We start from the raw sequence: 26,968 nt of genomic DNA, 5'->3' as shown, positions 1-26,968 counted from the left end.
TTGTGATACAAATGTGAAATTAGAGATTCTCGCTAAAAAAAAAATATTCATATGCGATACGAGACGAATTATTATTTTATAATTATTTCTCTTTTTTTTATTTTATTTTTTTTTCTTATTTTTTTTTCCTTCCATCGATTGCACTCGAGTCTCTAATAATCTTCACTCGTTGTTTATAGCAAACTCGTTCACGTTCTTTAATTAATTATATATTAAAAATGTCATCACCTTCATCAAATAGCACACATCCAAGAATACCGATTACGATTAACGATTCATCCTTTTACATAAATCGAAACCGTGCCATGATTAGAGAGAATCTAAGTCATGCTAAATCACTAAATAAGCCAGAACGTCATCAACCAAAGGCTCCCCTTTTGACAGGAAAAGTTCAAGAAAAGAAAACTTGTTGGGTGATATTTTCTAGAATAGTAACGTTCTGGGCACACCCTGCTTTATTATCTTCAATAGGAGGTCTTCATGATAGACCATCAAGACAAGCATGGCGTGAAAAAATTACTCTATGTTTTATTTTTCTCTTCTTGAGTGGCACGGTTGGTTTTTTAACTGTTGGTTTTTCTTCGCTTATTTGTCCTGTTTCTGAAGAAGATAATGACCATTTTTATTCGAGTTTTAATCAAACACCAGGTAATTTTACATCGTATCCGATAAAAACCGAAATTTATATGAACCTGATAAATTATTCTTATTATCTTTAATAATAAATAGGACATCTTGGAATATTGGGTTGGCAATTTGATGTAACAAATGCAAAAGTACCCCCAGAACTTCCTATTTTCGACATATTAAAACATGGAAATGGACAAGACATTACAAATTATTTCACTCGTGAAAATCAAGAAATTAAACCTTGCGTAAAACGTGGCATTAAAAATTTTACAATTGTTAGTCACGAACCTTGTTCCAGTCCAAAAAGTGATATTTGCGTTTTGAAACCTCCAATTAAGAAAACTCTAAATTCATTAAATATTTTTAATACGACAAAAATGGTGGGCTATGATTGGGATCAACTTATACCCTTAAAATATTATATGGTTGTAAATGGGAATGTATTAAATCTAGTACCCTATATCACATCATATCCAGATCCAGTAAATAATGATTTAATGGATATAATTGTTCGTAAAACGTTAAAATCAAAAGGAAAGGATGCGACGCGTTTATTATATAACAATCCAGAAACGAAAGGTGCTGTTGATTGTCTTGTTGATAAATATTTTGCTGGAAAAATTGATAAACAAACTATTGGGTGTTTTACGTCATTACTTTTCTTAAATATTTCATTGACTACCATCTTAGGAGTTGTATTTGTAAGATTTTTATTGGCTTGTGTTTTTAATTGGTTTATTTTACCAAGACTTTCTCTTAAACCAGTGAAAGTAACTTCTAGGGTTTCTAAGACTCCAACTAATACGAGTAAAATAATGAGTAAAATTGGAAACAATTTATTCTGTGTATTGTTAGTTACATGTTATTCGGAAGGTGAAATTGGTATAAGAACAACTTGTGAATCATTAGCCGCTACTGATTACCCAAATGACAAGAAATTATTGTTTTTAATTTGTGATGGAATTATTACTGGTAGCGGAAATTTGAGGAGTACTCCGAATATTTGTATAGGAATGATGGAACTTATTCCAGAATTTGAAAATCCTCGGCCGATGAGTTACATTGCAATTGGCGAGGGTGCTAAACAAAACAACACTGCTAAAGTTTATGCCGGTTATTTTCGTAAGTTTTAAAAAAGATTTCCTTTTTGAATTACACGTTAAACATTATTTTTATAATCAAAAAAAAAAAAATTTCCTTTAGCTTATAAAAATAACCGAGTTCCAATGATTACTCTTGTAAAATGTGGAAATTCTCAAGAACAATGCCAACCTAAACCTGGAAATCGTGGAAAACGTGATTCTCAAGTGATTTTAATGAATTTATTCAGTCGCGTTACGTACAATGACCGGATGTCCGCTTTGGATTATGATATGTTCCGTAAGATTACTCACCTTATGAAAGTGACACCAGATTTTTTCGAAGTTGTTTTAATGGTAAATAAATTTTCAAATATTCCAATATTATATATACAACAAATTCATTGTCTCCTTGTTGATTTTTTTTTTTTCAAAAAGGTGGACGCTGATACAAAAATATATCCTAATTCTTTACGATTACTCGTTAATGTTATGTGTAACGATCCTCAAATTATGGGAGTTTGCGGAGAGACCCGTATTGCAAATAAGCGAGACTCATGGGTTACATGTATTCAAGTGTTTGAATATTTTATTTCTCACCATTTAGGTAAAGCTTTTGAATCAGTATTCGGCGCTGTAACTTGTTTGCCAGGTTGTTTCTCTATGTATCGGCTTAAAACTCGTAAAGATAACGTTTGGGTTCCAATTTTAACGAAACCAGAAATCGTACAAGAATATTCTCAGAATAGTGTAAACACTCTTCATCAAAAGAATCTATTACTTCTTGGAGAAGATCGGTTCTTGACAACGCTCATGTTGAGAAATTTTCCACATCGTAAAATGATGTTATGTCCTCAAGCTGTTTGTAAAACTATTGTACCAGATAAATTTGGAGTTTTATTATCTCAAAGACGTAGATGGATTAATTCAACAATTCATAATCTTATGGAACTTGTATTAGTTAGAAATCTTTGTGGAACTTTTTGTTTTTCTATGCAATTCGTTATCTTTATGGAATTAATGGGATCTGTTTCATTACCGATCGCAGTTTTATTAACTTATAGCTTAATTATTGCAACTTTTATACAACCTCCAAAGACTTTTTCTGAAGCAATTCCAATATTAATGTTAATATCCATTCTTGGATTACCTGCTTTGCTAATTTTAATTACAACAAGAAAATTTGTTTATATTTTTTGGATGTTTATATATTTATTAGCATTACCTATATGGAATTTAATTTTACCTATATATGCTTATTGGCACTTTGATGATTTTTCGTGGGGCGAAACAAGAAAAGTTAAAGGTGAAAATAATAATGATGGTCATGGAACAAAAGAAGGATTATTCAATTCTTCTGAAGTTCCACTTAAACATTGGGAAAATTGGGAAAGAGATAGGTTAAAAAAGGAAAAGTGGGAAAAATTTAGTTTAAGAGTAAAATTACAACAAAAACAATTTAATACTTCAGCTTATACAAATAACTTTAATTATTCAAACCAGTTTTCATCTCCTTCATCAGGACAACAATATATAAATCCATATAATCCATATAGGCAACAAAATTATTATAATTATTAAAATTAATACAGTTAATAAAAAAAATCATTGTTTAATTTATTTTATTATATTTTACATCATAGTGTTTTATTGATATTTAACTTTTATTTATATATTATTAATATTATTAGTTTAAAAATACTGTAATATAGTTTGCATGATTTTTTTTATTTTGTAATATTTGCAATATATAAAAAAAAAATAATATTAATAATAATTTTTTTCTGATTATTTTCAAAGATGTAAAGTAATTTTTAACAAAATCTTTAAGTCATTATATTAACAATTTTGTAAATTTAATGATATGTATTCTAATAAAGTAATTTGTTGCAAATATGTAATATTTAGTTTAAATATAGTAAATTTTATAATTTTGTTCTAAAATTATCAGAATAATCAACTTGTCACTTTGTCAGTATAATGATTTATTAGGATTTTAAGATTTTGTTGTTGATTTTATATATTATTCAAATAATTTTAAAAGTTTTATAAAAATATATATTATAAGTTTATAATATAAAGTAGTAGTAAAATAGGGTTGATCACCCTTGGCTCATTGGCTAGTCCGTGAGTCCTCTCGTGAAGCTTGAGTATAGTGAAGTTGCAGGTTTGATTCTGCCGATCACAGAAATTAAAAGAATTTTACTGCAGACACTACTACCAATAGTGTGAAGGTATAGGAATTAGTGTAGGCTGGATTGCATCATGGTGAATTACTTCTAGATGTCTGCTCCGTTATATCTGCCATACGCTGCGTGCGTCACTTCGACAGGCGCAATGCGTAATATAACTGCGTCAAACCCCTCGCTACACTACGATCATCCTTGTGTGGGTATAAATTTGGGTCGTCTTTCCAAGTGTGGTATATAGGGGTAGGGGAGATGGGATGTACATCTGGTTACTTCTAAATAATTGTAAGAAAAGGCTTGCCAGTTTATCGCTCAATCCAAGTAGAAATGCATTTCTGCAACTTTAGTTGTAACATTCCCTCCATGGGTAGCTCGGGGCAACCAAGCATGCTGATGTCTCCCTAAAACGTAAAAAAAAAAAAAAAAAAAGTAGTAGTAAAGTTAAAATTTAATATTTTTTTTTTAAAAAAAATTACTTACAAAAAGAGCAATACATATTTTATTAAATAGATAAGTTGGTAAATATTATAATAAAACTGGTATTTTATTTCACAAAGTATTATAACAATGCAAAATACACCTTATAAGTAAATAAACTGAAGAAAAAAAGGAATTAAAGTTAATATTTTTTAGAAAAAAACTCTATATAAAAAAAAGAATAACTAACTAAAAATAAAAATGAAACTAAGTTTATTGATTAAGAAATTGACTTTTTACTAAATAAACTATTAGCATTCCAATATTACATTTTATCCATTAACTTTAGTATTTTCTTCAGTTTTGTTACTTCCTAATAGAGTTTTCATTTAAAGATTTTGAAAACCTTCTTTGTCTTATCTTATTTGAAATTCAACTGGCAATTCTAAATGAAAGATCCTTTTGTATTGTTTTTCCTATTTTATATTAATTTTGCCTGCACATATTTAGTAAAATCTAATTAGTATTTATAACTTTTTCTGTTATATTAAAATTTTTATAAAGGATTTTTTAAAGTTCTTGATTTTATTATTATTCTTTGGATTTTTTATAAAAACAAAGAAAAGTATAGTAATATCAATCTAATTTTTACTCTTAAAACTTTAAAGATATTATAATCATATAAAGTTATTAAAATCAGATAAAAACTTTAGTTGCTATATAAAAAAGCATTTATCATTGAATTTGAAATATTATATAATACTACTTAAAATTTTTCTCTTTCTTTCTGTTTATGAAAAAACCAGGTATTTGATAAAGATAAATTATTCAAACTTTATTATCTTAGATAAATTCATATAGTTTGTTTATCCTAATCTTAACTTAAAAAAATATCATAAATAATAATATCATTAATATATATTTATATAAATTCTTTTAGTTAATATTCTGTAATTATATGTATAGCTTTCTTTTTAGTAACTGGTTTATCATTTTTTTTTTATCCTTATTTAGAATTTTTAAATTTAATATTAATTTGTTATCTTATACTTTTTTCAATTCAATTTATTTGTAAAAATAAAGCCTTCTATTTTAATTAAATTTGTTTACCTAAACCTTTCCAAAATCCTACAATTAGTTTCTTTAAAATTTTACTATAAATTTATTATAGTTTTAAGTTTTGCTTTTTTTCAAAGTTTCTAAATAGTTTTAGTAAAATTTCACTAATTCAATATTTTACTAACTTGCCAAAACCCTCTAGTTTTTCCAGTAATCTTAGCTTTAATTTAGCTTTAATTAATAAAAAAGTTACTTTTTCTTTAGCTAATTTTTTTTCTTATATTTCTACTTTAATAATATATTAAATTACTTAGATATTTTCTTTATAGAAAGTGATATTATTTAATATAATATATAACTTGAAATTACTGGATTCAGTAAATTGATATCTTCATTTATATAATTATTATTATTATAATTTAATATGAAACTTATATTATTTGTTACATCTAATTTGGTATAGTCAACTCTCTTTATAGTTATATATTTAAGATAATTTATATTAGGTAACTATAAAAAATATGACTACAGTATATATAAAATTATATATATCACAGGTCGAAATGCTAAAAATCGGCAAAAAAAATGGCGCGAAAAGCAGTGGCTATTCTTGGCTATTCTTGGCTGTTTTTGGCTATTTACGAATTAACCTATACTATTTGTAAATAGTTTATACAAATTTGCGAATAGTTTATGCGATTTGCGCCATTTTTTTTGCCTATTTTTGATCATTTGACGTATGTATATAGTATATTACTACAGTCAACTCCCTCTATAGTTACATTCTACTATATAGTCACACCAGTTGAATGTTCAAAACACTTTATTATTAAAATCTATCCTATATAGTCACAATCACACCTATCCTCAAAAATCTTATATTAAAAAAAACCGTTTATAATCACAGTTATATAAAGAATATATTAAATAACTTGGCATCTAATAATCGTACAAAGATGTACCATAGCTTGTTAGAATCGTCTCACTGAGACGAATCGAATGGTGGTAGTTTTATCCTTTCATGATCACTAGCTGATAAGTTATTCAACAAAATGTTAAGCATCGGCATTATTATATTTCTTGATTTACGTTTACTGCGCTATTTAACATTTTGCTGAATTTCTCAGTACCTAGTGATTATAAAAAGACGATTAATAGTTCGTTGGAATCCTCTCATCAAGACGAATCGAATGGTGGTAAGATCATCTCTCTGTGATCAATATTGACGGAGTTACTACTTAAAACCATTTAATATTTTTTAATTTCGGAAATTGATTTAGTGATTGGATTTCAATGTATTTTATACCATTAGATTCGTCGCATCAAGACGAATCGAATGGTAGTAAGATCATCTCTCTAGGATCAATATTAGCAGAGTTATTACACAAAAACCATTAATATTTTTTTAACTTCAGAAATTAATCTAGTGATTGGATTTTGATGTATTTTATACTATTAGAACCGTCTCATCGAGATGAATCGAATGGCGGTAAGATCATCATTTCTCTATGATTAATATTGGCTGAGTTACGATACAATAAAGTTTTAAGTATAATTTTAGCCAAAATTATATTAATTTTTGGCCAGAATTATGATATACTAATATAAGAAATTTTTTATATAGTTACATCTCTTTATAATTACCAAATATAGACTGTTCCAAATGTGTGACTATAAAGAGAGTTGACTGTATAAATATATATATGTCATAAAATAAATTGCTTAGCAGTGTAAAAAATTTATGGGTTGGATAAAAGTTTGCTTAGCAGACATGAAAAATATTTGCTTATTGACCTTAGTAAATTTTGAATTTTTTATCTGACCTATATATATATTGTTCAGGTCCTATAATAGGTTTTATAATAGTTTTGTATTGAAAATAAAATATTTTATATTAAAATTAATTATTTTTATATGATTTTACTTATTGAGAACAATTAACCACTTAACAGTACCACAGGTCAAAAAGTAAAAAATCAGGCATCAATCAGTTACTAATCGGCATTTTCGCTAAATATTATCACCAATCAGGCAGTTTGCTAACTTTTGATCCAGTGATCAGAAAAAGATGAAATATAGCTCATTGGAATCATCTCAATAAGACGAATCTAATGGTAGTAAAATCGCATTTCTAGGATTAATAGTTAATAAATAATTAAATAAAATATAAATGATATATTTTTATTTTTATATTTTGCTTAATTTCTTATCAAGTATTAATTCTAGAAATGCGATTTTATTACCATTAGATTCGTCTTGTTAAGACAATTCCAATGAGCTATATTTCATCCTTTTCTGATCACTGGATTAAAAGTTAGCAAACTGCCTGATTGGTAACGATATTTGGCGAAAATGCCAATAAGTCACCAATTAGTCACCAATCAGTTATCAATCAGCTACCTGATTAGTAACCGATTGGTGACTGATGCCTGATTTTTCACTTTTCGACCTGTGTATATATGTAAGGTACTTTATATAGTATGATGAATGATTTGTGTTCTAATTATATTAGGTAGTTGAAGATATTATCATGTATTTTTAATTATTTGTAATATTTGTTTTATTTAACAAGAATATAAATATGCTGCAAAAATATTAAGAAAATTGTATAATTAATTTGTTAAAAATATAATTTATGATTTGTTTTAAAAATATTTGAAATTGTACAAATATAATTTTATTTTTTTATTCATTTTTTTTTTTTTGCAATGCATTTGCAGTTTTATTAAAGTAAAAAAAAATAAAAAAATATATATTAAGTAAAATTCCCTAATAACTACTCTAATAAAATTAAACTACTGTTTCCTTATTTTTACAATTTGTTTTTTTTTGTTATCATTTTTGTATGTAAGGATCTTTTTTTTTTGTTTTGTTTTTTCCTGCATCTTTTTTCTTTCAGTGTGTAGGTGTATTTGCATCAAGTTTATTAATGCATTCTCATTGCACTGTGGGGTGGTTGTCTTATTTACTGTATTTTCGTGGGATGTAACTCCTATATTGTATGGTTTCAAATGTCATAATTAATAAAGAAAATTATGATTTATCGCATATGCGATTTATCGTTATACCCCATTTGTCATGTGATTTGATTAGTTTAATTATATAATAGATATGGATTTGCATAATCATTTTATTGTAATGATGTAAAATAAACTATAATCACGTGAATTATACTTTTAATAAACTTTTAATTATCAATTGGATCAGTATTTCCCACAGCTTCCCTCTCTCTCTCTTGAAATGTTTTCATTTTAGCTATTACTTTCATTAATATTTGAACGTAAAACACTATTTTTTCGCTAATATTAAACATAAACATACCTTTTTTTCATTAATATCGAATGTAAACTACTTTATTTACTACTCTATGGAAAATATGGAAGAAGAGTCTAGCGAAGATACTCAAATCTCGGAATTTACACATGGTACGTATAGTTTAGGGTTAGGGTTAGGGTTAGGGTATGTTGGATTAGGATTTGGATTAGGGTTTGGATTAGGGTTAGGGTTAGATTAGGATAGTAGGTTAGTGTTAGTAATGTGGACTTTATAATTTACTAATTAATTATTTTTTTTTTTTAGATAATTGCAATAATATAGGTAACGAAATGATCTTGTCTAATAAGAATCACCATACATTATTGTATTCAGGAAGGAAGTTTGAATCATGGGAAGCTTGTGAAAATTTTATTATCATGTGAGCCAAGAAGCAGGGCTTTCAGATTATTAAAGATCGTGTAGTACGTTTGGAAGGTATCATCTGTCATCACACATATATATGTTCTTACAGTCGTACCTATGAATCAAATTTTACTAGAGACACTATTACAAAAAAAATTAGTTATCCGTTTGTTATCAATACATCATGCCCAAAATTGAAAAACCTTGAGAAATATGTGATTATTAATAAGATAGTTGAACAACATAACCATTCTTTAGATGTATCAATAGTTGAATTTGAAGATTCTAGAAAATTTACTGATTCAATGATCGAAGATATCAAATTTATGACAGTTTCTTGTAAGTTTGGAGCTACAGCACAAAGAAAATTCCTTGAGTGAAATATCCAACCCATCCACTTTATTCACGAACTTCACAACACTATTCAAAGATTTTGACCTACAAAGGAATCATTATTAAATGATGCAGCTAAACTTTCTAATTGGTTTGATAGTCAAAAGGAAATTGATTCTCGTTGGCTTATATTTCGTGGTTGGGATGAAGATAATACTTTAACTTATTTGTCTTGGATGACACCATATCAAGTTGAGAATTGGGTGAAATATTCTGACTGTGTTATAAATGATGTTACTCATAAGACTAATTGCTATGGTATGGCGTTGTCTTTAATTGTTGGATTTAATAATAATCGAAAAAATTTGATACTTGCTCAAGGACTATTGATTGATGAAAGTCTTGATTCGCATATTTGGATGTTCAATAATATTGTTGAAGCTACTGGAATTCGACCAGTTGTTATTATTACTAATTCTGATCTAGCTATAGCGTATGTAAATATTATGGTTTTTTACGCAAGTTACATTAAATTTTATTTCTATAACTAAGAACAAGAAATTTAACGTCAGGAATAATTAATTAGAATGCATGAATAGAAATAATGTATCAATAGAAAAAATGTATTAATTGAAAGAATGTATCAATAGAAAGATAATAGTAATATGTTAATAATTGTTAATAATTAATTTGTATAGTTATTGCTTTGCTTTAATAAAAATAACGATAAACTAATCACATGATAATAGTCTAAACACGTGATATTTGAGGACTAGCGATATATCACCATAGCGATAAAAAAAAAATCCATTAATAAACTTTAAATTTAAAAAAAAATAAAAAATAAAAAAATATAATTAAACTACAAACCACTTGTTATACCGATAGTAGTACCTTATGTGTGCACTGTCAAGTAATCGTTTAACTCCGTAGATAGACTTCATTTAATAATGGGTTATCTTAGCCATAAAGGCCCTATTTTCAATGTTTGGTGATCATGGGATCCACCAAATATAATTTTATATTATTATATATAATAAAATTTCTTTTTGATTTTTAAAATTTTTTAATAATATTTAGATAAATCAAATTTTTTAATAGAATTATATTATAAAATTAAAACATTTATAGTATTTACTATTAATAATAATTATTTTGGTTTTAATAATTACTTTAAATAAAATAAAATAATTATTTAAATATAACAAATTATATTACTTTTGTTTGTACATTAATAAATAATATAATTATATAAAATATATTTATAATTAACTTATATAATTACATGATTTTAATATTAATTTTTTATTAAAATTTTACTATTAAATAATTACTTGTTTTGATTTTATAATATAATTTTATAAAAAATTTTTGTTATATAAAATTGTAATTTTAGCTTAAATTATACTATTACATATAATTATATAAAAGATTATATTTATTATATTATTGGAACTAATAACTAAATAAAGTAGATATACTTAAAGAGAAAAAATGTTTATATAGAAAGTACTTATAAAAGAAATTAATTATATAATTATTAATAAAAATAAAAAAAATTTACTATTAATTATATAAGAATTTTAAATATATATAAAATAAGTTATAATTTAATAAAGAAAAAGTAAATTTAGCCAAATTTAATCCAATTTAGTCAATTTTTTTATATATAATTTTTTTTTAATTTAAATTTTGAAAGTATTATTTAATATTTATATTGTGTATTACTAAAATAAAAATAAATATGAATATATAATTTTTTTTTTTAAAAAAAAAAATTACTTTCAAAGAGAACAAGCAATACACATTTTATTAAAGAGATAAGTACAGTATAAATTTATAATTATTTATTATAAAATGTATAAAATCAATATTAAATCAAGAATTTTTCCAACTATCACTGGAGGTGATGATCACCAGTGACTGAAATTATGATGATTGACCAGCATTTAAAAAATATAGTGCTGGTAAAAATTGATAATTCTGGCCAACGGTGATAATCACCCCCGGTGATTTGAAGTAAAAATCTTAAATCAATATATATTTTAATAATAAATATATAAAAAGTAAAAATACCTCTTATTAGTAATATTAATATTTGCAATTGCAATTAGATATTAATTATATATATTTTTTGTTTATAATTAAATAAAGCAATCCTAATTGGTATCATAATATATAATTTGGCTAATACTGATTGTAAGAAATGAGTCTTTAAATGTAAAAAAATACCATATACCTATAATCTTCAAAGTTCAGACTCCAGTTAATAATTTTAGTTTTCATTTAAGATTTGCAATTTGAAAATATTCTTATGATTTTAAAACCATACTAATAATTGCATTTTGGTTTCAAATTAATCAGATTACCAGATTTGGTACTACTAATATGGTATTATCTATTTTGTTTTCAATTTCATATTTTCTCTTTATTGCTTCTAATGAATCCTCATATGTAGATTTAATTTATTTTCAATAATTAAGAATTTTTTATTATTGGTTAAAATAAATAAAAATATGAAAAAGTCAAATATTTATCATGTGGCCAAAATGCACATTGATAAAACTGCGCTAGCGCTTAATAGTTTTTAGCAGTTTTTAATATGAAATTATTTCTAATATATCAATAATAATTATTTTTAAATGCATCATTAATTAATTCATTCATATACACGCTCATAAAATAATAAATATGCACCACTTTTAAGTACTTCATCAACATTAGCAGCTCTTACAGAACTATCGCTACAATAGATCCATTGCCTTTCACTACCTGTTTTATGCTTTTGTCGTTCAATCCGATCTACTTTTTTTAAAGTATCAGAAGAAAAACTAAAACCATAATGATCTCCTTCACGAATATTCCTTGAAAGTACATACGCTATATAATGTCCATTATATAAACTTCCAAGATGTACTACCACACCATAAAGTCGATACTTGGTATGTTTTTTATTTTGTTTCAATAATGAGTGTGTATTATTACCATCATCAATTATATGTCCGTTGTTAATTCCATTTTCATTTTTCTTTTCAATTTCAGGTGGAACAACGAAATCACCGACATCCAATTCTTCATCAAAAGCTACAAAATCATCAATCTTTTTCATACTAACTGACCATCTACCTCCAACTTGTTGAAACCTTTTAAGATGAAAGACCAACACAGGGGGTAAAGAATCAAAAAGATATCTTTTATAAGCTTTGCGAAGAATATACGTTCGTTCTGGCTTGGAACTTTTAGTTGACAAAGAGTTCGTATATGTGTACGAATTATTATTATTAAAAGAAGAATTGATATCATTTGCGTCTGATGAATTTTCATTATCTATTCTTGAACTATCAGATTCTGATGGAGGAGAATCATTAGATACATTATTACGTAGGTTATTTATATCATTTCTTCCCGTGTATTGTATATCTTCCATGACTTCTTGAGTATCTTCTGTATCTTGAGTATGTACTCCATTTCCTTCAGATTCAGTATTTTTTGAATCATCTAATAGATTCTCATCAGTGTCAATTTCTTCAGAAGTTAATTCTTTGTCTTTTAATTCTTTTTCTCTTAATTCTTCTTCTCTTAATTCTCTTTCCCTTAATTCTCTTTCTCTTAATTCTCTTTCTCTTAATTCGTTTTCTCTTCTTAATTCGTTTTCTCTTATTTCGTTTTCTCTCATCTGTTTATCGTATACTTCCTTGAGTTTCCAGCAATTGTCACAAGCAAAGCTATTGTCATTTTCTAGGGTTTCAACCTTCACAAAACTTTTTAAACAATCTCGGAGTGTTACAGGTTCCTTTGATGAGTTCGGAGTTGATCGTCCTGAATCCGATGGAAGATCTCTTAAAAGCAATTTAATTCTCTCTCTTTCCTCTTTAGTAGGAACCGGAATTCCTTCTTCTATCTCGGTATCAGAACTTTCTTCCTCATTAGACTTCTCATCTTCATTTTCTGAGCCATCCTCACTCTGAGTCTGGGACGGACTGCCCTCATTATTTTTTTTAAATGTATCATTATTAAATGAATATGATGTATTATGATATATACTGTTATATTCAAACCCATATGAGTTCTATGAATTTACGAATATAAAAGTTTTTAAGTTGATAATTTATTTATTTAAGTATAAAATAATAATAATAATCTTACCTTTGAATCAGGCGATGATTTAATTGGCAATGAAACATCCAAAAAGTCTTCGTATGAATACGAACACTATAATCGATTATGAATAATTGTTATGTTAAAAGTCATTCAAATAAACGAACATATTAGTTAGTAAAACTTACATTTTTGCATACGTCACATACAATGACGCTGACTAGTTTTCCACCAAAGCAAGCATCGATAAAAGATTCATATTTTTCGCTAACTTCCTTTTTCGTATCATCTTCATTACTTTCTAAATCTTCCTCTAAAATATTTATATAGATATATATTAGATATATATAAGGTTTCAGCAAGATTTTCTATATAATAGAAAATAAGGGCATAATTACCCTCTTCACTATCATCATCCATTCTTTCCTCATCTTCATCTTGAGGGTCTTGAGACTGCAATCGTAATTTCCTTATAAGCTATAATTTAAAAGATAAATTATTGAATGCCAGTTTTTCATACGTTGATTATTATATGTTCTATCAAGAATTAACAAGTCCCTTTAATGACGCATATACAACCTCTAATGCATAACATATAACATATAATAGTAATATAGAATTTTAATTATCCAATTAAATTCTAATCTAGTTGTAGAATTCACTAAAGTATTAAGAAGGTACGAATATATGGTATGATTTATGATTACCACATATTGTGAATGTTGTAATGTACAATATGAATGAAAAAATTCCTACCTCAATTTCTTCACTTTTTATTCCATCAAATAAAAAGCGCATAAGTTCTTGACTATCTTGTTGTCTCCATCCACGAAATTGTTGCCATTTCTTAGAAATTTGATTAAATAATTCTCTTGGTGCGATTGTATCTTCACGCGTTCGCCACATATCACGAAGAAATTCTTTAAAAGCATTAGTAAGAGGACCGGCATCATTCTCAGTATCTTCTTTAGCCGCTATGCATTTTGTAGCATCAATATGCGGCGGATCATTATAGGGATCTGACGGTGTAAGTACATCATGAAGCACGGAAGTACCAACAACAACCTAGTTTTAGTTAGTTTTAGTTCACAAATGCAAAGGTAAAGTCTATGTCTACTTGCATTAAAATAATTTCAACACACCTGCATGACGGAGTTGAAAAAACAAGTATTTCCGAGATTGCTCAACCCTGGCGCGGTAATTTCATATTGCCACTTTCTTTTTGGTTTTTCATAATCATAAGGTTCTATTGCTAATAAAATAAAATGTAAATATTTATTTTATAAAGCAAAATTTCATTCAAGATTAACATTAACTAACCTTTACTATCTTCCTCGTCTTTCTTTAAATGTTTTCGAATAGCGGCCTGTACTTGGGATAAAATTTGATTATTTTTGGTTGAAGGAGTAATTTCATCGTCACATTCATAACACCTGAAAATAACGTAATAACATTAAAAAATATCGCATGGGCAAAAGTAAATCAATTTCTAATTAACGTACCAAGTTTGAAGAGTTTCCATATTGAGTGATATGGGATGGTCCTTGTCTTTAAAATGTTGAATTGCATGCCCTTTGATGTCGCGGCCACAATGCATTTCAGCACAAGTAAGACATATCCAAATATTAACAGGCGGTGATACGGCATCATTCGAATCTGTCGTAGACGTTGAAGGGGTTTCGTTATTATCCTTGCAAGTCTGTTTTAGAAAACACAAATTTGATTAATAATATATCATTAAAAGACAATCATTTATAAATCATTAAAAAGAATTTCAAAAAGAAAACCATTTGTTTGAATATATACCATACAATTGATCTCTAAAAATGTATTTTTCACTTTTTTATCAACTTTGTTCGCTTTTACTGTTTCTTTACTAACATGCCCGCATTTTCCATTAGGATGGCTATCGTCATCAGAAGAAGTATTTTTAGTATGTTGAGAAGTACCTAATGAAAGGTGATCACAAATCATGTCCAGTTAGTAAAAAAAAACTCCGGTATAAAATAAAATAAAATAGGAATAAAAATAAATAAAATTAACTAAAGAAATAGAAAGTTAGATAGAAATGATACACTACTTCCTTCTAATTCATTATCAACCGACATATTATTTTCGTGATTTTGGGAGGCCATCTTACGAGTTTTTTTGTTTTTAGCTTTATTCTTATTTTTTTTTTTACTCATACCTTGGTTTTTTTAAAAGTCCGGGATGTTTTTCGTATGGTCAAAAAATGACAAGGTAGCACAAAACTGCTGTGTAATAAAGTACAATTACGTATATCTTATATATCTTTAAATGACAATGAAGGTCACATGGAAGTCGGATTAAGATTATCAAAGAAAAAAAATTTCAAAAAAGAAAAAATCATTCAAAAAAAGAAAAAATCAATCGTTTTTAGAAGAAATGAAAAATTTTTTATCTATTTTGCATATTTCTAAAATGGTTATAAGTCCGTTCTTACGAATGCCACAACATATTAATAATATGCCTAAAGGTAACAATTATATCATTTAAATTCTTTTTAATAGTTTAACTAAAATAAACATTTCAAATTCAAGCGGTTTATAGTTCAACGACTTATAAATTGATCACTTCCACGACGACAACTACGACTACAACGGATACAACGGATCCACCATCTTCGTCATATTCATTTTCATTGTCAAAGTACTCTCATATACCATCATTCTCTATTGCAACAAAAGATTATTTAAATCGGTTAAGAGAACAACTTCATTTTTATGCAGTAGTAGAAATTCGGTCACAAAAATTTTTAATAACAAAAAATGATTTAGTTATAACTCATAGATTAAGTGACGTAGACATTGGGGATGAAATAAAATTGAATCGTGTAACGGAAATAGGTTCAAAGGATTATACGATTAAAGGGCAACCTTTAGTTTCCGAGGCATTTTATAGTATCAAAGCTACAGTAGTTGAGCAACCTAAAGGACCTTTTATTGAAATTTTTAAGAAGAAACGAAGGAATAGACACAAAAAAAGAGTTACTCATAAACAAACCTACACCATATTGAGAATTTCTGAAGTTGAAATTAATAAATTGAATTGAAAAAAGAATTTCTAAGAATTTGTGCAATTTTCATTTCATTTATTATATATAAAATAATCTTTTTTTTAAGTAATTAAATCATTACCGAATCCTTTTTCTTGAGCTTACTTTTATCCGCACTTTTTTTATCCACGCATTTATCTCTAATTAGTAACGATGTATTTCTCTTCGAACGCTCTCATATCTGTTTCGTACTCACTTTTAGATTGTTGATATCTTTTTTTATACGGCTTTTTTTTTTAAAAAAAAAATAATTTTTAGAAAAATTCAAATTGATATATACAAAAAAAATTCAACCTACCTCTTTATCTTCATCACTGAGTTGTCTCCATTCAGAAGCGAGTTCTTTAATCCGAACAGCTCCTTTCTCTGCATTGTCACTCATACGTTCCACAACAAAATGAATATAAGGTGTTTTAGGTCTCTTTGGCTGATCAGGATGTTTAAGCAATTTCAATTTTGATTTTCTCCTTCCCTTAGACATCTCCATTCTACGTCGTTTATTTTCTTGGGCAATTTGATCAAGTGTCAAAGACCTTAACCACGCTTCATGAGAGGTCTTAAATTCATCCCTTTTTTCTTTATATTGATTTGTATATTTCTTGATTTCGGAATTAAAAATGAATTAAGCCAAATAAAGTTAAAAAAAATCGTTAAGAAAAATTTCTTACGTTTTTCTCCTCTGCTGATAATTTAACCCATTCATTACCAGCTAATCTAGCAATTTCAGTTACTTTATCTTCTGGATTCTTTTTATGTCTTTCGTAAAAAAAATCACGGAAGAAAAGAGTATAAGCTGTTGAAGGCTTTTTTGGTTCTTGAGGTATAAGATAAACATTTTCTTTTTCCTTTTCTTTAAAAAAAAAAACATATATATTTTTAACAATGATTTTTTTTCTAGCATTCAATCACATTTTTAATAAAACAAAACTTATTATCATAACACTTCTTCTGAAAAAAAGCTTTCGTAATTTTACTACTTTTTTTCTGAGTTGATTTAGAGTCACTTCCTCGTTTAGTCTTTGTACTCTTTGTGGTCTTTGTGGTCTTTGTATTCTTTGTATTCTTCTTCGTATTCTTTGTATTTTTTGTCGTAGTAGTAGCATATTGTCGTAATAAATTAACACAAACAATACGACCATTACAATAAAGAGAAGGCGTGGTTCCTAGTATACGCGTTGCTAAAGAGCTTTGTGATAATTTTCCTAACATATTCATCCTTATTAATTTAAAAAACGCGTTGTTTTTTTTTAAAAAAAAAAACAAAACCAAATTTTTGTCAAAACTAAAAATAAGGGGAAAAAAAGAAAAAAAAAATTCGAATAAAGCTTATGAATTGTTAATTTCTATTTGTACCAATATTGGTAAAGTTACCTGTTTACGGGACAATATTTTAAGTTTCGTACTATGAGGAAAAATTTCGAACTCTAAAAAGAAATATTATGTTATGCGTAAAGACTAAAGAGACGGATATCATGATGAAACTCGTGACGCGTCATATATGCGTATTATAACACGTGATTATTTAATTTTTACTACGGTAGAAAGTCGGTTTTAGGTGCAATTGTAGCATTCTATGAACATTACTATCTACAATCATATGAAATTTTAAAATTCCCGCGTATAAGACTTACTCGCAATATATTGGTACTTACCATAATCTTTCGTCAAAGAATAAGCAATTTTTCATGATTGTATAATTAAAAAAAATTTATGGAACAGGGAAAAGAAATAAAGACACAAGATCACGATCATACAGTAACACCAACGATTTTACAAGTTTTGAACCCTGCAGTATGCCTCATTTAACTTTTCACAAATCGAAAATCTGCATTTTTTTACAAACACTGTGATTTAAAACAAACATAATTATATACTCCTTAATAAACGTTGATTACAAAAAAAAAGAAGAAAAAATAAAAATTTTATTATTTACCAGATTCTATTAAATTTTTGAATACAGAGAAAAAAAAAAAAAAAAAAAAAAAAAAAAAAAAAAAAAAAAAAAAAAAGAAAAAAATAATTAAAAACAAAAATAATTACAGAAAAAGAAAAAGGAAAAAAATAATGCAAGAGTAATTAAAAAAAAAAAGATAAGAAAACATATGCAATAAACTTTAAATTATTTTTTTTTTAAGAATAAAGTCCATATTTTTTTTTATCTATTTAACAAAAATACATTATTAATTTGAAAATGATTGAGAGAGAGAAAAAATGAAATTTTTTTTTTATTTTGAACCCCTAAATAAATCCCAAGAACCTTCCCAAAAAAAAAAATATATATATATATTCTTTTGAAACTATATATGATTAATTTAGTTTTAAAAAAAGAATGAAAAATAATTACAAAGTGAATAAAAGAAATTAGGAAAGAATATCGAATTCTTTCAATTTTTTTGATAAAAAGAAAATCTTTTTAGATATTTTCGCCTCTTACTTCACCTTTTCCAATCTCCCAATATCCATCCTCAATTGTGTTATTAATCATCAATTATATATTACATTCTAACCAATTGAGGCCTTCTAACCAACTTGGCCAAATGAAGCGGTGGAGCATGAGGGCCACGCGGATGAGGAGGCAAGAAAACGTGTTGTTGCAAGTAAAGTTGTTGTTCCTGGGTCTGTACCACGCTATAGTTATAATGCATTTGATGATTATGATTATTATTATGATGATGATGAGTGGGTACTTGAATTGGAATCCAATGAATTTGCGGTTGTTGAACTAAATTGAATCCAGTTCTTTGAGGAACCAACGGTACTTGATTACTATAAACTTGAATAGGTTGAACAACTTGGAAAGGTTTTTGACGTTGCTGTTGTTTTTGTTGTTGTTGAACCCTTTTAAAACCTCCACCATACGAATAACCAGATTTCTTCACCCTTTGTTGTTGCTGCTGTTGTTGTTGTTGTTGATGTTGATGTTGATGTTGCTGTTGATGTTGATGTTGATGTTGATGTTGATGTTGCTGTTGATGTTGCTGTTGCTGTTGTTGCTGTTGCTGTTGTTTATGTTGAACATTTTGGGAAGGGGACATTACAAAATGTTTATTCATTGGAGGAGATGGAGGAGGAGTAAGAGGAGGTAACTGATGAACAAGTTGCTGTTGTTGATGTTGCTGATGTTGTTGATGTTGTTGATGCTGCTGCTGACTTCTCTTCGATTTTAATATTTCCCCATAAACAGCCATTTTTCTTTCAATAAAAGTATTAATTAAGACCAATTTACGTAAATGATTAGAAGAATCTTTACGAATTTTTGGTGAATTAGTTTGATTACCAATAGATTTAATTTTTACAATTGATAAAGTATAAATATAAGTAAGATCGATTGCCGATGTTGAATTATTATTATTATTATTAGTTTGATTGTTGGCGTGCATTTTTAAAATTGAGGAATGCAAACGTGTAAAGTGAGGTATTGTGAAGAAGTTATTATTAAATAAAATGCAAAAAAAAATGATATAACAAAGCCGGCTTTGTATTATAATATATATACTTTTGATAGTAGTAACTTAAATGTAAACAGGATTATTATTTTTTTTTATTTTTTTTTATTTTTTTTTTACAAGGTAAATAAATGTATTTTTTTTTTTTTGAGAAATATTTTTTTAAATATTTAAAATACAGTCTTTTTATGTACAGAAAAATATATATTTTTATTTGAAAAGAAAAATGAAAAATTTTCGTAGCGAAATATCAAATCGATTGAGATTCAAAGGGAAAAAAAGGGTTTCCAAAGGAACCAAGAAAACACTCGTTTATATAGGTTATATATAAAGTTTTTAGTGTATAACATTATATAATATATTATGTGTATCTTAGTATAAAGTAAGGAAGTTAAATGGATGAGCTCCGAATAGTACTACCGCAAGTGTAATACACGAATTCAATTGGTGTCAAATACAGACACAATTTATTTCTTGTATGTTTTTGGTGATAAGGAAAAATGTAAATGGAAAGGATCAGCAAAAAATCTATAAATAGTTGAATATGAAGAAGTCACTACAAAAATTTTTCTTGATGCGAATTCTTATCTTTGATTCAAAAACAAACAAATTTAACCGGATTATTTATTTATTTGTGATAAAATTTATAATGTGACAAATTTTTTTTTTTATAGTTTAAGGGAAAAAAAGATATATATAAAAATATATGTGCACCAATCTCCGATTTCCCATAAGATTAACCAATTTAGTAAATAAAGCCACAATCAATTACAAAAAGAGTACAATACTTTCTTTCATTACTTTTGTATGATTCTGCGGCCAATGAAATTATAAATGTAGTGTAAAATTACAAATTATTATTAGCGCCACAGAGCATAAAAAGAGGTGAGAATCAAATTTGGAATTAAAAAAGAGAAATATACATAATACATACAAAGGGGTTCAATGTGTTATTTCCTTTGTTATTTTAATATGTGTACCACGCGTGTGTTAATTTTTGTTAAGTTAGGCAATTTCTCATGTTTGTATTATGTTTCGCTTACATATCTCACATATTAGCATCTCCAGTACCGTACCATCATTGTTTCAATAAAATTTTTTTTTTTTTTTTTTTTCAGGTCAAGTTTTTGTTTCTTTTTTGTGTTTGATTTTTAAGTTTTATTTATGTCATATCCATTGTTACCGTTATCCAAGGGGGTACATTTATATTTATGATATTTTATGATATTTATTATGATAACATCAGATTTTTTTTATTGTATTACACATTGTTCCTATAACTGTTCATCGATGATTAAAGTTTAATTAAAAAAGATTATTATGATTTCGGAATTAACAATCCTTAGATTTTTTTTTTCTTTAGAATGCTGGTTGTCCATCTTGTCCATTAACGAAACAGGAGATTTATATCAACTATTGACTGCGACACATTTCATTTAAGGAGCCAAAATTGATTTGAAATTTTTTTAAAAAAAATGCAACGTAACTATATTTTTATATGACAACATATGTGTATTTATATTACTATACATATATACAACATACAAGTATATATACTTCACTGTATTACATGAAACAGGATTTAAAGCTTGACAATTTTCCCCTCTAAAGGCTCAAGAAATGATGAAACAAATAGAGAATTATTATTTATTAAGAGGCGCAATCTATAAAAGCAATGCAATGTATATGTGCTAACTAGAGAAAGAGTGAAAGAGGGAAAAAAGTTGGTTTTATTTTAAATTACGGTATTAAAAATTATTGGGCAAATATTTCGAATATAAGGGGTAAGGAAAAATCTCCCTCCCTATAAGAAAGACATAAATTATTTGCCGTTATTGAAACCATTTCTCCGTTTTCACCCATAAAACTTGTTTAACTTGTTTCTTAATTCTTATCACATTGCGCCACCAATCATCACGTGGGATAACCATAACGCCCTACTTAAATTTCGTAATTATTTTTCGCCAATTACTATATATGTACAAGTAATTTTACCTTTCATCATGATTTCCTTATTTTATAGTTTACTGCCCAAATCGTTTATGTTTTTTCTCACCCGAACTTTTCATAAAAAAAGAATTCTCATATTTCACTAACCATACAGAATGATCATCGGTAAAAAAACCTAATCTCTGATTACAATACAGAAAAATACGGAATATTACAGAATAATCTGAATTTTCTTTTTATCTATTTATGTTCTGTTTTGAAAACGCAATATTTCACAATGATTGGTTAATGTGTACAATGGATCTTTTGGGCGTTTAAGCGGGAAATATAGAACTTAATTTCTCTTTTTTAAGTAAGAAAGATTAAAAAAGTATTGTCGATTTCTTAACATTGATATTTAAATGCTTGGAAAATTTTAAATCATCATCAATATTTTTTTTTTTTTAAAAAAAAGGAAAAGACGTACCTTCCTTTCTATCTTCGAAGAAGATGTTATGATGTTATTGGTCAATCATGCATTTGTGTGACCTTTTTGGTTTTACGCCAACAAACATTCCAATTTAAGTTAATTTACGTATAATTGATTTTTGATATATAATTACATATTCTTAAACCAAATTTATCTTTTTTGATTTTTTATCACTTTACAATAATTTCTTTAAAAAAATAAAATATCAATTATAAAATTATTCATTATAAAAGTTTGTTGAACGAACTTCAAATTTCGTTATTAAATAAATAGAATCATTTAATTTATCTTTCTCATATTTTTAATAAAATGCCTTCTCCGAAACCTGGGAACATCAAACAACCTCAATCACGTCTTACTAATCGTCGTTCTTTTGGTTCAACCGATTCGAATTACTCATCATATGATCTTGATAGCGTAGTAGAAACTATTGATAGCAAATCTGATAGAAAAAATAAGGCAATTCCTAACAATGACTCACAGGATATAGGAAGCGATTATCAGCAAAATAGTAATCATAATAATAATAATAATAACAATAATGATAATAATGTCGATAGTCCTAAAACTTGGTGGAGTAAGATTAATCCTTCTTTGACATTGGAAAATAAAGCTAGTGTCGCTAGAGATCATTTAGGTATGTTAAAAAGTGATTTGTCTCATCATAAATTCATTATGTTTAGTTCATACAAATTCAACTTTTATGTTTAATTCATAGCAAATGAAAGAACATTTTTAGCCTGGCTTCGTACTTCTCTTTCATTCATAAGTATTGGTATAGGTAAGTTAATTAATCACTATTCAAAGAATATTTTCAAAATTAAAATTATTTATTATTTACTTACTTTATTTCCTTTTTCTTCTTTTCAGCGATCACACAATTGTTTCGTTTAACCAAAATATCAGATGATCAACGAGCAAATGAATATAATAAGGAGGGGAAAGTATTGGGTATCATATTTATATTATTGGGTGTAGTGTTTCTTTCATTTGGTATTACAAGATATTTTCATTCTCAGTACTTAATGACAAAGGGTCATTTTCCTGCTAGTAGAGGAAGTATTTTAATAGGCACGTTGTTAACCATATTTGTTTTAACTACCTTTTTTATTGTCATCATGACTAATGATCGCTAATTGATAATTATTTTACGTAGCATTTGACTTTTTTTTTATATTTATTTAATAAAGATATTTATTTATTTTGCATATTTAATTTGTATTTAAAAAAAAAAAAGAAAGAAACTTGGATAGGAATGAACGCTGGAATACTGATGATCTGCACAATTTTGGCGCTGATCTGAGATTAATTAGGTAAATCTAAAGAATAAATTTAGCCTTTCTAATTAATACCGATGTTTTTATTAGAGATATGTTTTAATCTAAAGATGGTTATTAGTTGTCTTATCAGATGAATTAGTTACACATCCATCATATTGATATTATTTTACGTAATATTTAATATATTAGTTTAACTATTTTATAAATAATTATTCTTAGCTGTTCGGCATTATTTTCACGGTTTCCGAGATTTATTTTAGAATTTTATTTATTTTACGTATATTATAAGGTATTGACCTTATACATGTATTAGTTTAAAAAAGGGTTAGAAAAATTATAATTTAAAAAAAATAGTCCGTATATTTTTACGGTAATATTTGTTAATATAAATCTGATAATTGATTTTTTTTTTTAATGTTATTATTTTAAAAAATAAATTTAAAAAAATGTGATAATTTAGAGTTTGGATCCGTGTATTCATTTATCTTACCGGATATATATTCGTAATAAAATTTAATATCCGTAATCTAAAAAAAAATTGAACGGATAATCCATATTCATATTATCCATAACACGGATAACGGAACAATGCATATAAAGAATATAACGGAAATGGTGTAATATTTTATAGGTTTATAATTATATAATTATTATAATTTTGCCGATCTAAAATTCAAATCCCAAATCAATAAACTACCTCTTTTCAACTTACAATTTCAAGTCTAGTATCCAAGAAAGGTCCAGAAGGAAAGTAAGTACATTTATGGGAAAAAAAAGAATGGAAAGGAGTAAGAAATAAAAGGAAAAAAAGAAAGAAGACTGAAAGAAGGGAAATAATAAGAAAGGAAAAGGGAAAATATAAAAGAAAGTTAAAAGGATAAAGGAAAAGGATTTAAGAGAGGAAAAAAGGCAGAAAAAAATATTTTAAAAAAATCAAGTTTAATCCATTTTTATAAAAAAAATTTTATTTATTTATTTTTATTAAAAAAAACTTATATATCTTATCCAAAATTTTTGATTATTATATAAATCAATCTGATTGGTTAATATAAAAATATGTTAACTTTAAAATTAGGTTATGAATAGATTGTTTAATATTAATAAATTCATTAATATTTAAATTTACTGATTAATAATCCTTATAATTATTTAATGTATAATATTTATATCTATAAAATAAAATTAATGATTTTAAAAAGTTGATTACTTATCAAAAATAATTGAAAATATAAATTAATAAAATTTTACTTTTTTTTCAAATTTTCAAATTACTTTTTTAACTATATATTATAGTTTAAAAATTAGAAATAATGTATTTACCGCACCCTGCGTTACAAATTTATATATATTTGTATGTTTATCATTTGCCATTTTAAGGGGGTGCGGTGTATAAACTAAAGATCGACATAAACAATTTACAAAAAAGGAAGGATGCGTTGTAACGCAGGGTGCGGTAAATAAATTCACTCTAAAAATTATTAGTTTTATTTTAATTGTTGTTCAGAGTGAAGCGAAGAATTATATATATATGTTTTATGTTTTCAAAAGACTATAACAAATAGTATCACGTGATGATATCTGGTTGTCCACATGCATTATGTCTTTTTCAATTTTGTGCTACATTAATAATAATAAAAAAAAACAATCCAAGTGTGAAAAAAAAATAGAACAAAATTTAAATTCTATTTGTTGTTAGATTTTATATTATTAGATATATATTTGTTATCTACAATAAAGCATTCAGTTTCTTGGTACCATAAAAACTAAACATTTTTCTTCGTCAACCTTCTTGAGTAGCCTTTTGCCATCTTTAATGCGCTGAAGTCTCTCAAAGCTAAATGGTTTGAAAAGAATATCTTCTAATATGTATACTCAAAACACTGCCACAAAAGAAAGTTTTGTGATAAACTCTTTATAGCTAAGATCTATTACGGCCTTATTTAATGTAAGACCTTAACTTTTATACACTGTAATTACCCACGCAAGATGAACAGGAATTTGCATGTATAAATATAAAGCTCCAAATTTACCAGTCCAAGTGCGTTTAATTAGTGCAATTGGTACAACTCTTTTACCCTCTAAATTAGTAATGGTAGGTCCTTTGTAATTATCAAAAGAGATCAGGACTGCTATAAAAAGATAAGGCAGTTCTTGGTCTTCTTATTATATTTCAGACTGTTTCTATCAAACTATTGACTAGTCTGCTTTTTATTTACAAGTTTACCATTAACATGATTCGTACATCTCTTACAAGTAATATATTCACTTTGAGATCATGCACTGTGTCTGAATTAGCTTTTTTTGCTTTATTACCTCCTGAATGTATAACCTGAATTTGAAACTATTACGGTCTGTTATGCCGATCTTATCTTCAATTTGTGTGGTAAGAATTTTCCAATCGTTTATGGTAGATTCTCTATTACACATCCTCAATAAAATATTTCTGAATTCCTGTTGTTCTTTAGAATTTCCTAATTGATGCTGAATAATCTTAAGCTGATATATTTTATTGAACTTTTTGTATACTGCAAGACCACTATTGGATAATGCGTCTTACTTGGTATTAACATACATAGGAAGATCAAGAACCGGTGAGAACTAGCCAAAATCACCAAATATAATAACCGATTTGCCACTGAATAGTTCATTATTATACTCTAGAAAAGCTTACCGGAGTCATATATCAATTAAAGCATGACCAACCATACTTTTTTCGTTGATTATTATATAACTCACATTTTTTAATTTATCCTGTAATTGCTTCAGTTATTTACTGTTAATTTCAAGACGCTTGAAATCATTAATTATTGGTATTACTAGCCCTAAATGTATTATTGTGCAAGTAACATTTAATCAAGTTAATATTCTTTTTGCTCATTATCTTCAATAATTAAGTTCTTTTTCTCTTCATCAATTATTTCACTTTTTGCATCATCTATAGGTGATTCAAATATATCAATTGGATTAATATTGATCTTCTCAAAATGGTGACTATATAAAGTTGATTATATGATGATACTATTTTTGTTAATTATTGAAGATCTCGATGATGAATGTAAAGAACAACTTTTACGTGACAGAATTCTTCCTATTGAGGACCTTCATGTATTGGTAATAGCTATAAAAAATATGGACAATATTTTTCCATTAATACTTAGTTCATTGATTTTTAACCAATTTGTATATTAAATGAAGTTGATATAACGTGAAGTTTTCAAGTTCGGTAGGTTGGTCCCAATATATTTTTAAGAGTGATTTTTCTAT

The 26,968-nt window shown here is 26.6% G+C and overlaps 6 protein-coding genes across 6 annotated transcripts; 3 read left to right on the top strand and 3 right to left on the bottom strand.

Moving 5' to 3' along the window:
* Positions 1-218: 218 nt before the first annotated feature.
* On the top strand, positions 219-3,329 carry OCT59_004015 (uncharacterized protein; the record flags this gene model as incomplete). Its single annotated transcript, XM_025323289.2, has 4 exons — positions 219-648; positions 730-1,752; positions 1,834-2,066; positions 2,148-3,329. 4 exons carry the CDS (start codon positions 219-221, stop codon positions 3,288-3,290), a joined length of 2,829 nt encoding a protein of 942 aa, XP_025176657.2. The 3' UTR covers positions 3,291-3,329.
* Positions 3,330-11,843: 8,514 nt separating this feature from the next.
* Positions 11,844-15,677, bottom strand: OCT59_004014 (uncharacterized protein). The gene is made up of 10 exons (XM_025310947.2): positions 15,564-15,677; positions 15,290-15,432; positions 14,986-15,182; positions 14,804-14,916; positions 14,626-14,735; positions 14,240-14,548; positions 13,882-13,960; positions 13,672-13,796; positions 13,532-13,597; positions 11,844-13,454 (listed from the first exon to the last, which is right to left on the bottom strand). Exons 1-10 carry the CDS (start codon positions 15,667-15,669, stop codon positions 12,045-12,047), a joined length of 2,658 nt encoding a protein of 885 aa, XP_025176658.2. The 5' UTR covers positions 15,670-15,677; the 3' UTR covers positions 11,844-12,044.
* A 126-nt stretch (positions 15,678-15,803) lies between these two features.
* OCT59_004013 (mitochondrial 54S ribosomal protein bL21m) lies at positions 15,804-16,631 on the top strand. Its single transcript, XM_025309345.2, has 2 exons — positions 15,804-15,980; positions 16,045-16,631. The coding sequence occupies exons 1-2, from the start codon at positions 15,890-15,892 to the stop codon at positions 16,554-16,556; spliced, it is 603 nt and encodes a 200-aa protein (XP_025176659.2). The 5' UTR covers positions 15,804-15,889; the 3' UTR covers positions 16,557-16,631.
* Positions 16,576-18,024, bottom strand: OCT59_004012 (uncharacterized protein). The gene is made up of 5 exons (XM_066148004.1): positions 17,931-18,024; positions 17,537-17,775; positions 17,228-17,409; positions 16,858-17,157; positions 16,576-16,786 (listed from the first exon to the last, which is right to left on the bottom strand). Exons 2-5 carry the CDS (start codon positions 17,772-17,774, stop codon positions 16,700-16,702), a joined length of 807 nt encoding a protein of 268 aa, XP_065996644.1. The 5' UTR covers position 17,775; positions 17,931-18,024; the 3' UTR covers positions 16,576-16,699.
* Positions 18,025-18,689: 665 nt separating this feature from the next.
* On the bottom strand, positions 18,690-20,303 carry OCT59_004011 (uncharacterized protein). The gene has a single exon (XM_066148003.1). The coding sequence runs from the start codon at positions 19,937-19,939 to the stop codon at positions 19,055-19,057; it is 885 nt and encodes a 294-aa protein (XP_065996643.1). The 5' UTR covers positions 19,940-20,303; the 3' UTR covers positions 18,690-19,054.
* Positions 20,304-21,621: 1,318 nt separating this feature from the next.
* On the top strand, positions 21,622-24,091 carry OCT59_004010 (uncharacterized protein). The gene is made up of 3 exons (XM_025308867.2): positions 21,622-23,061; positions 23,143-23,205; positions 23,295-24,091. The coding sequence occupies exons 1-3, from the start codon at positions 22,734-22,736 to the stop codon at positions 23,558-23,560; spliced, it is 657 nt and encodes a 218-aa protein (XP_025176662.2). The 5' UTR covers positions 21,622-22,733; the 3' UTR covers positions 23,561-24,091.
* The last annotated feature ends 2,877 nt before the right edge of the window (positions 24,092-26,968 follow it).

The sequence above is a fragment of the Rhizophagus irregularis genome, chromosome 12 (genome assembly GCF_026210795.1).
Source record: "Rhizophagus irregularis chromosome 12, complete sequence".
Taxonomy (NCBI): Eukaryota; Fungi; Glomeromycota; class Glomeromycetes; order Glomerales; family Glomeraceae; genus Rhizophagus; species Rhizophagus irregularis.
The sequence above is the reverse complement of the archived record's forward strand: the minus strand, read 5'-3'. Positions and strand labels throughout refer to the sequence as shown.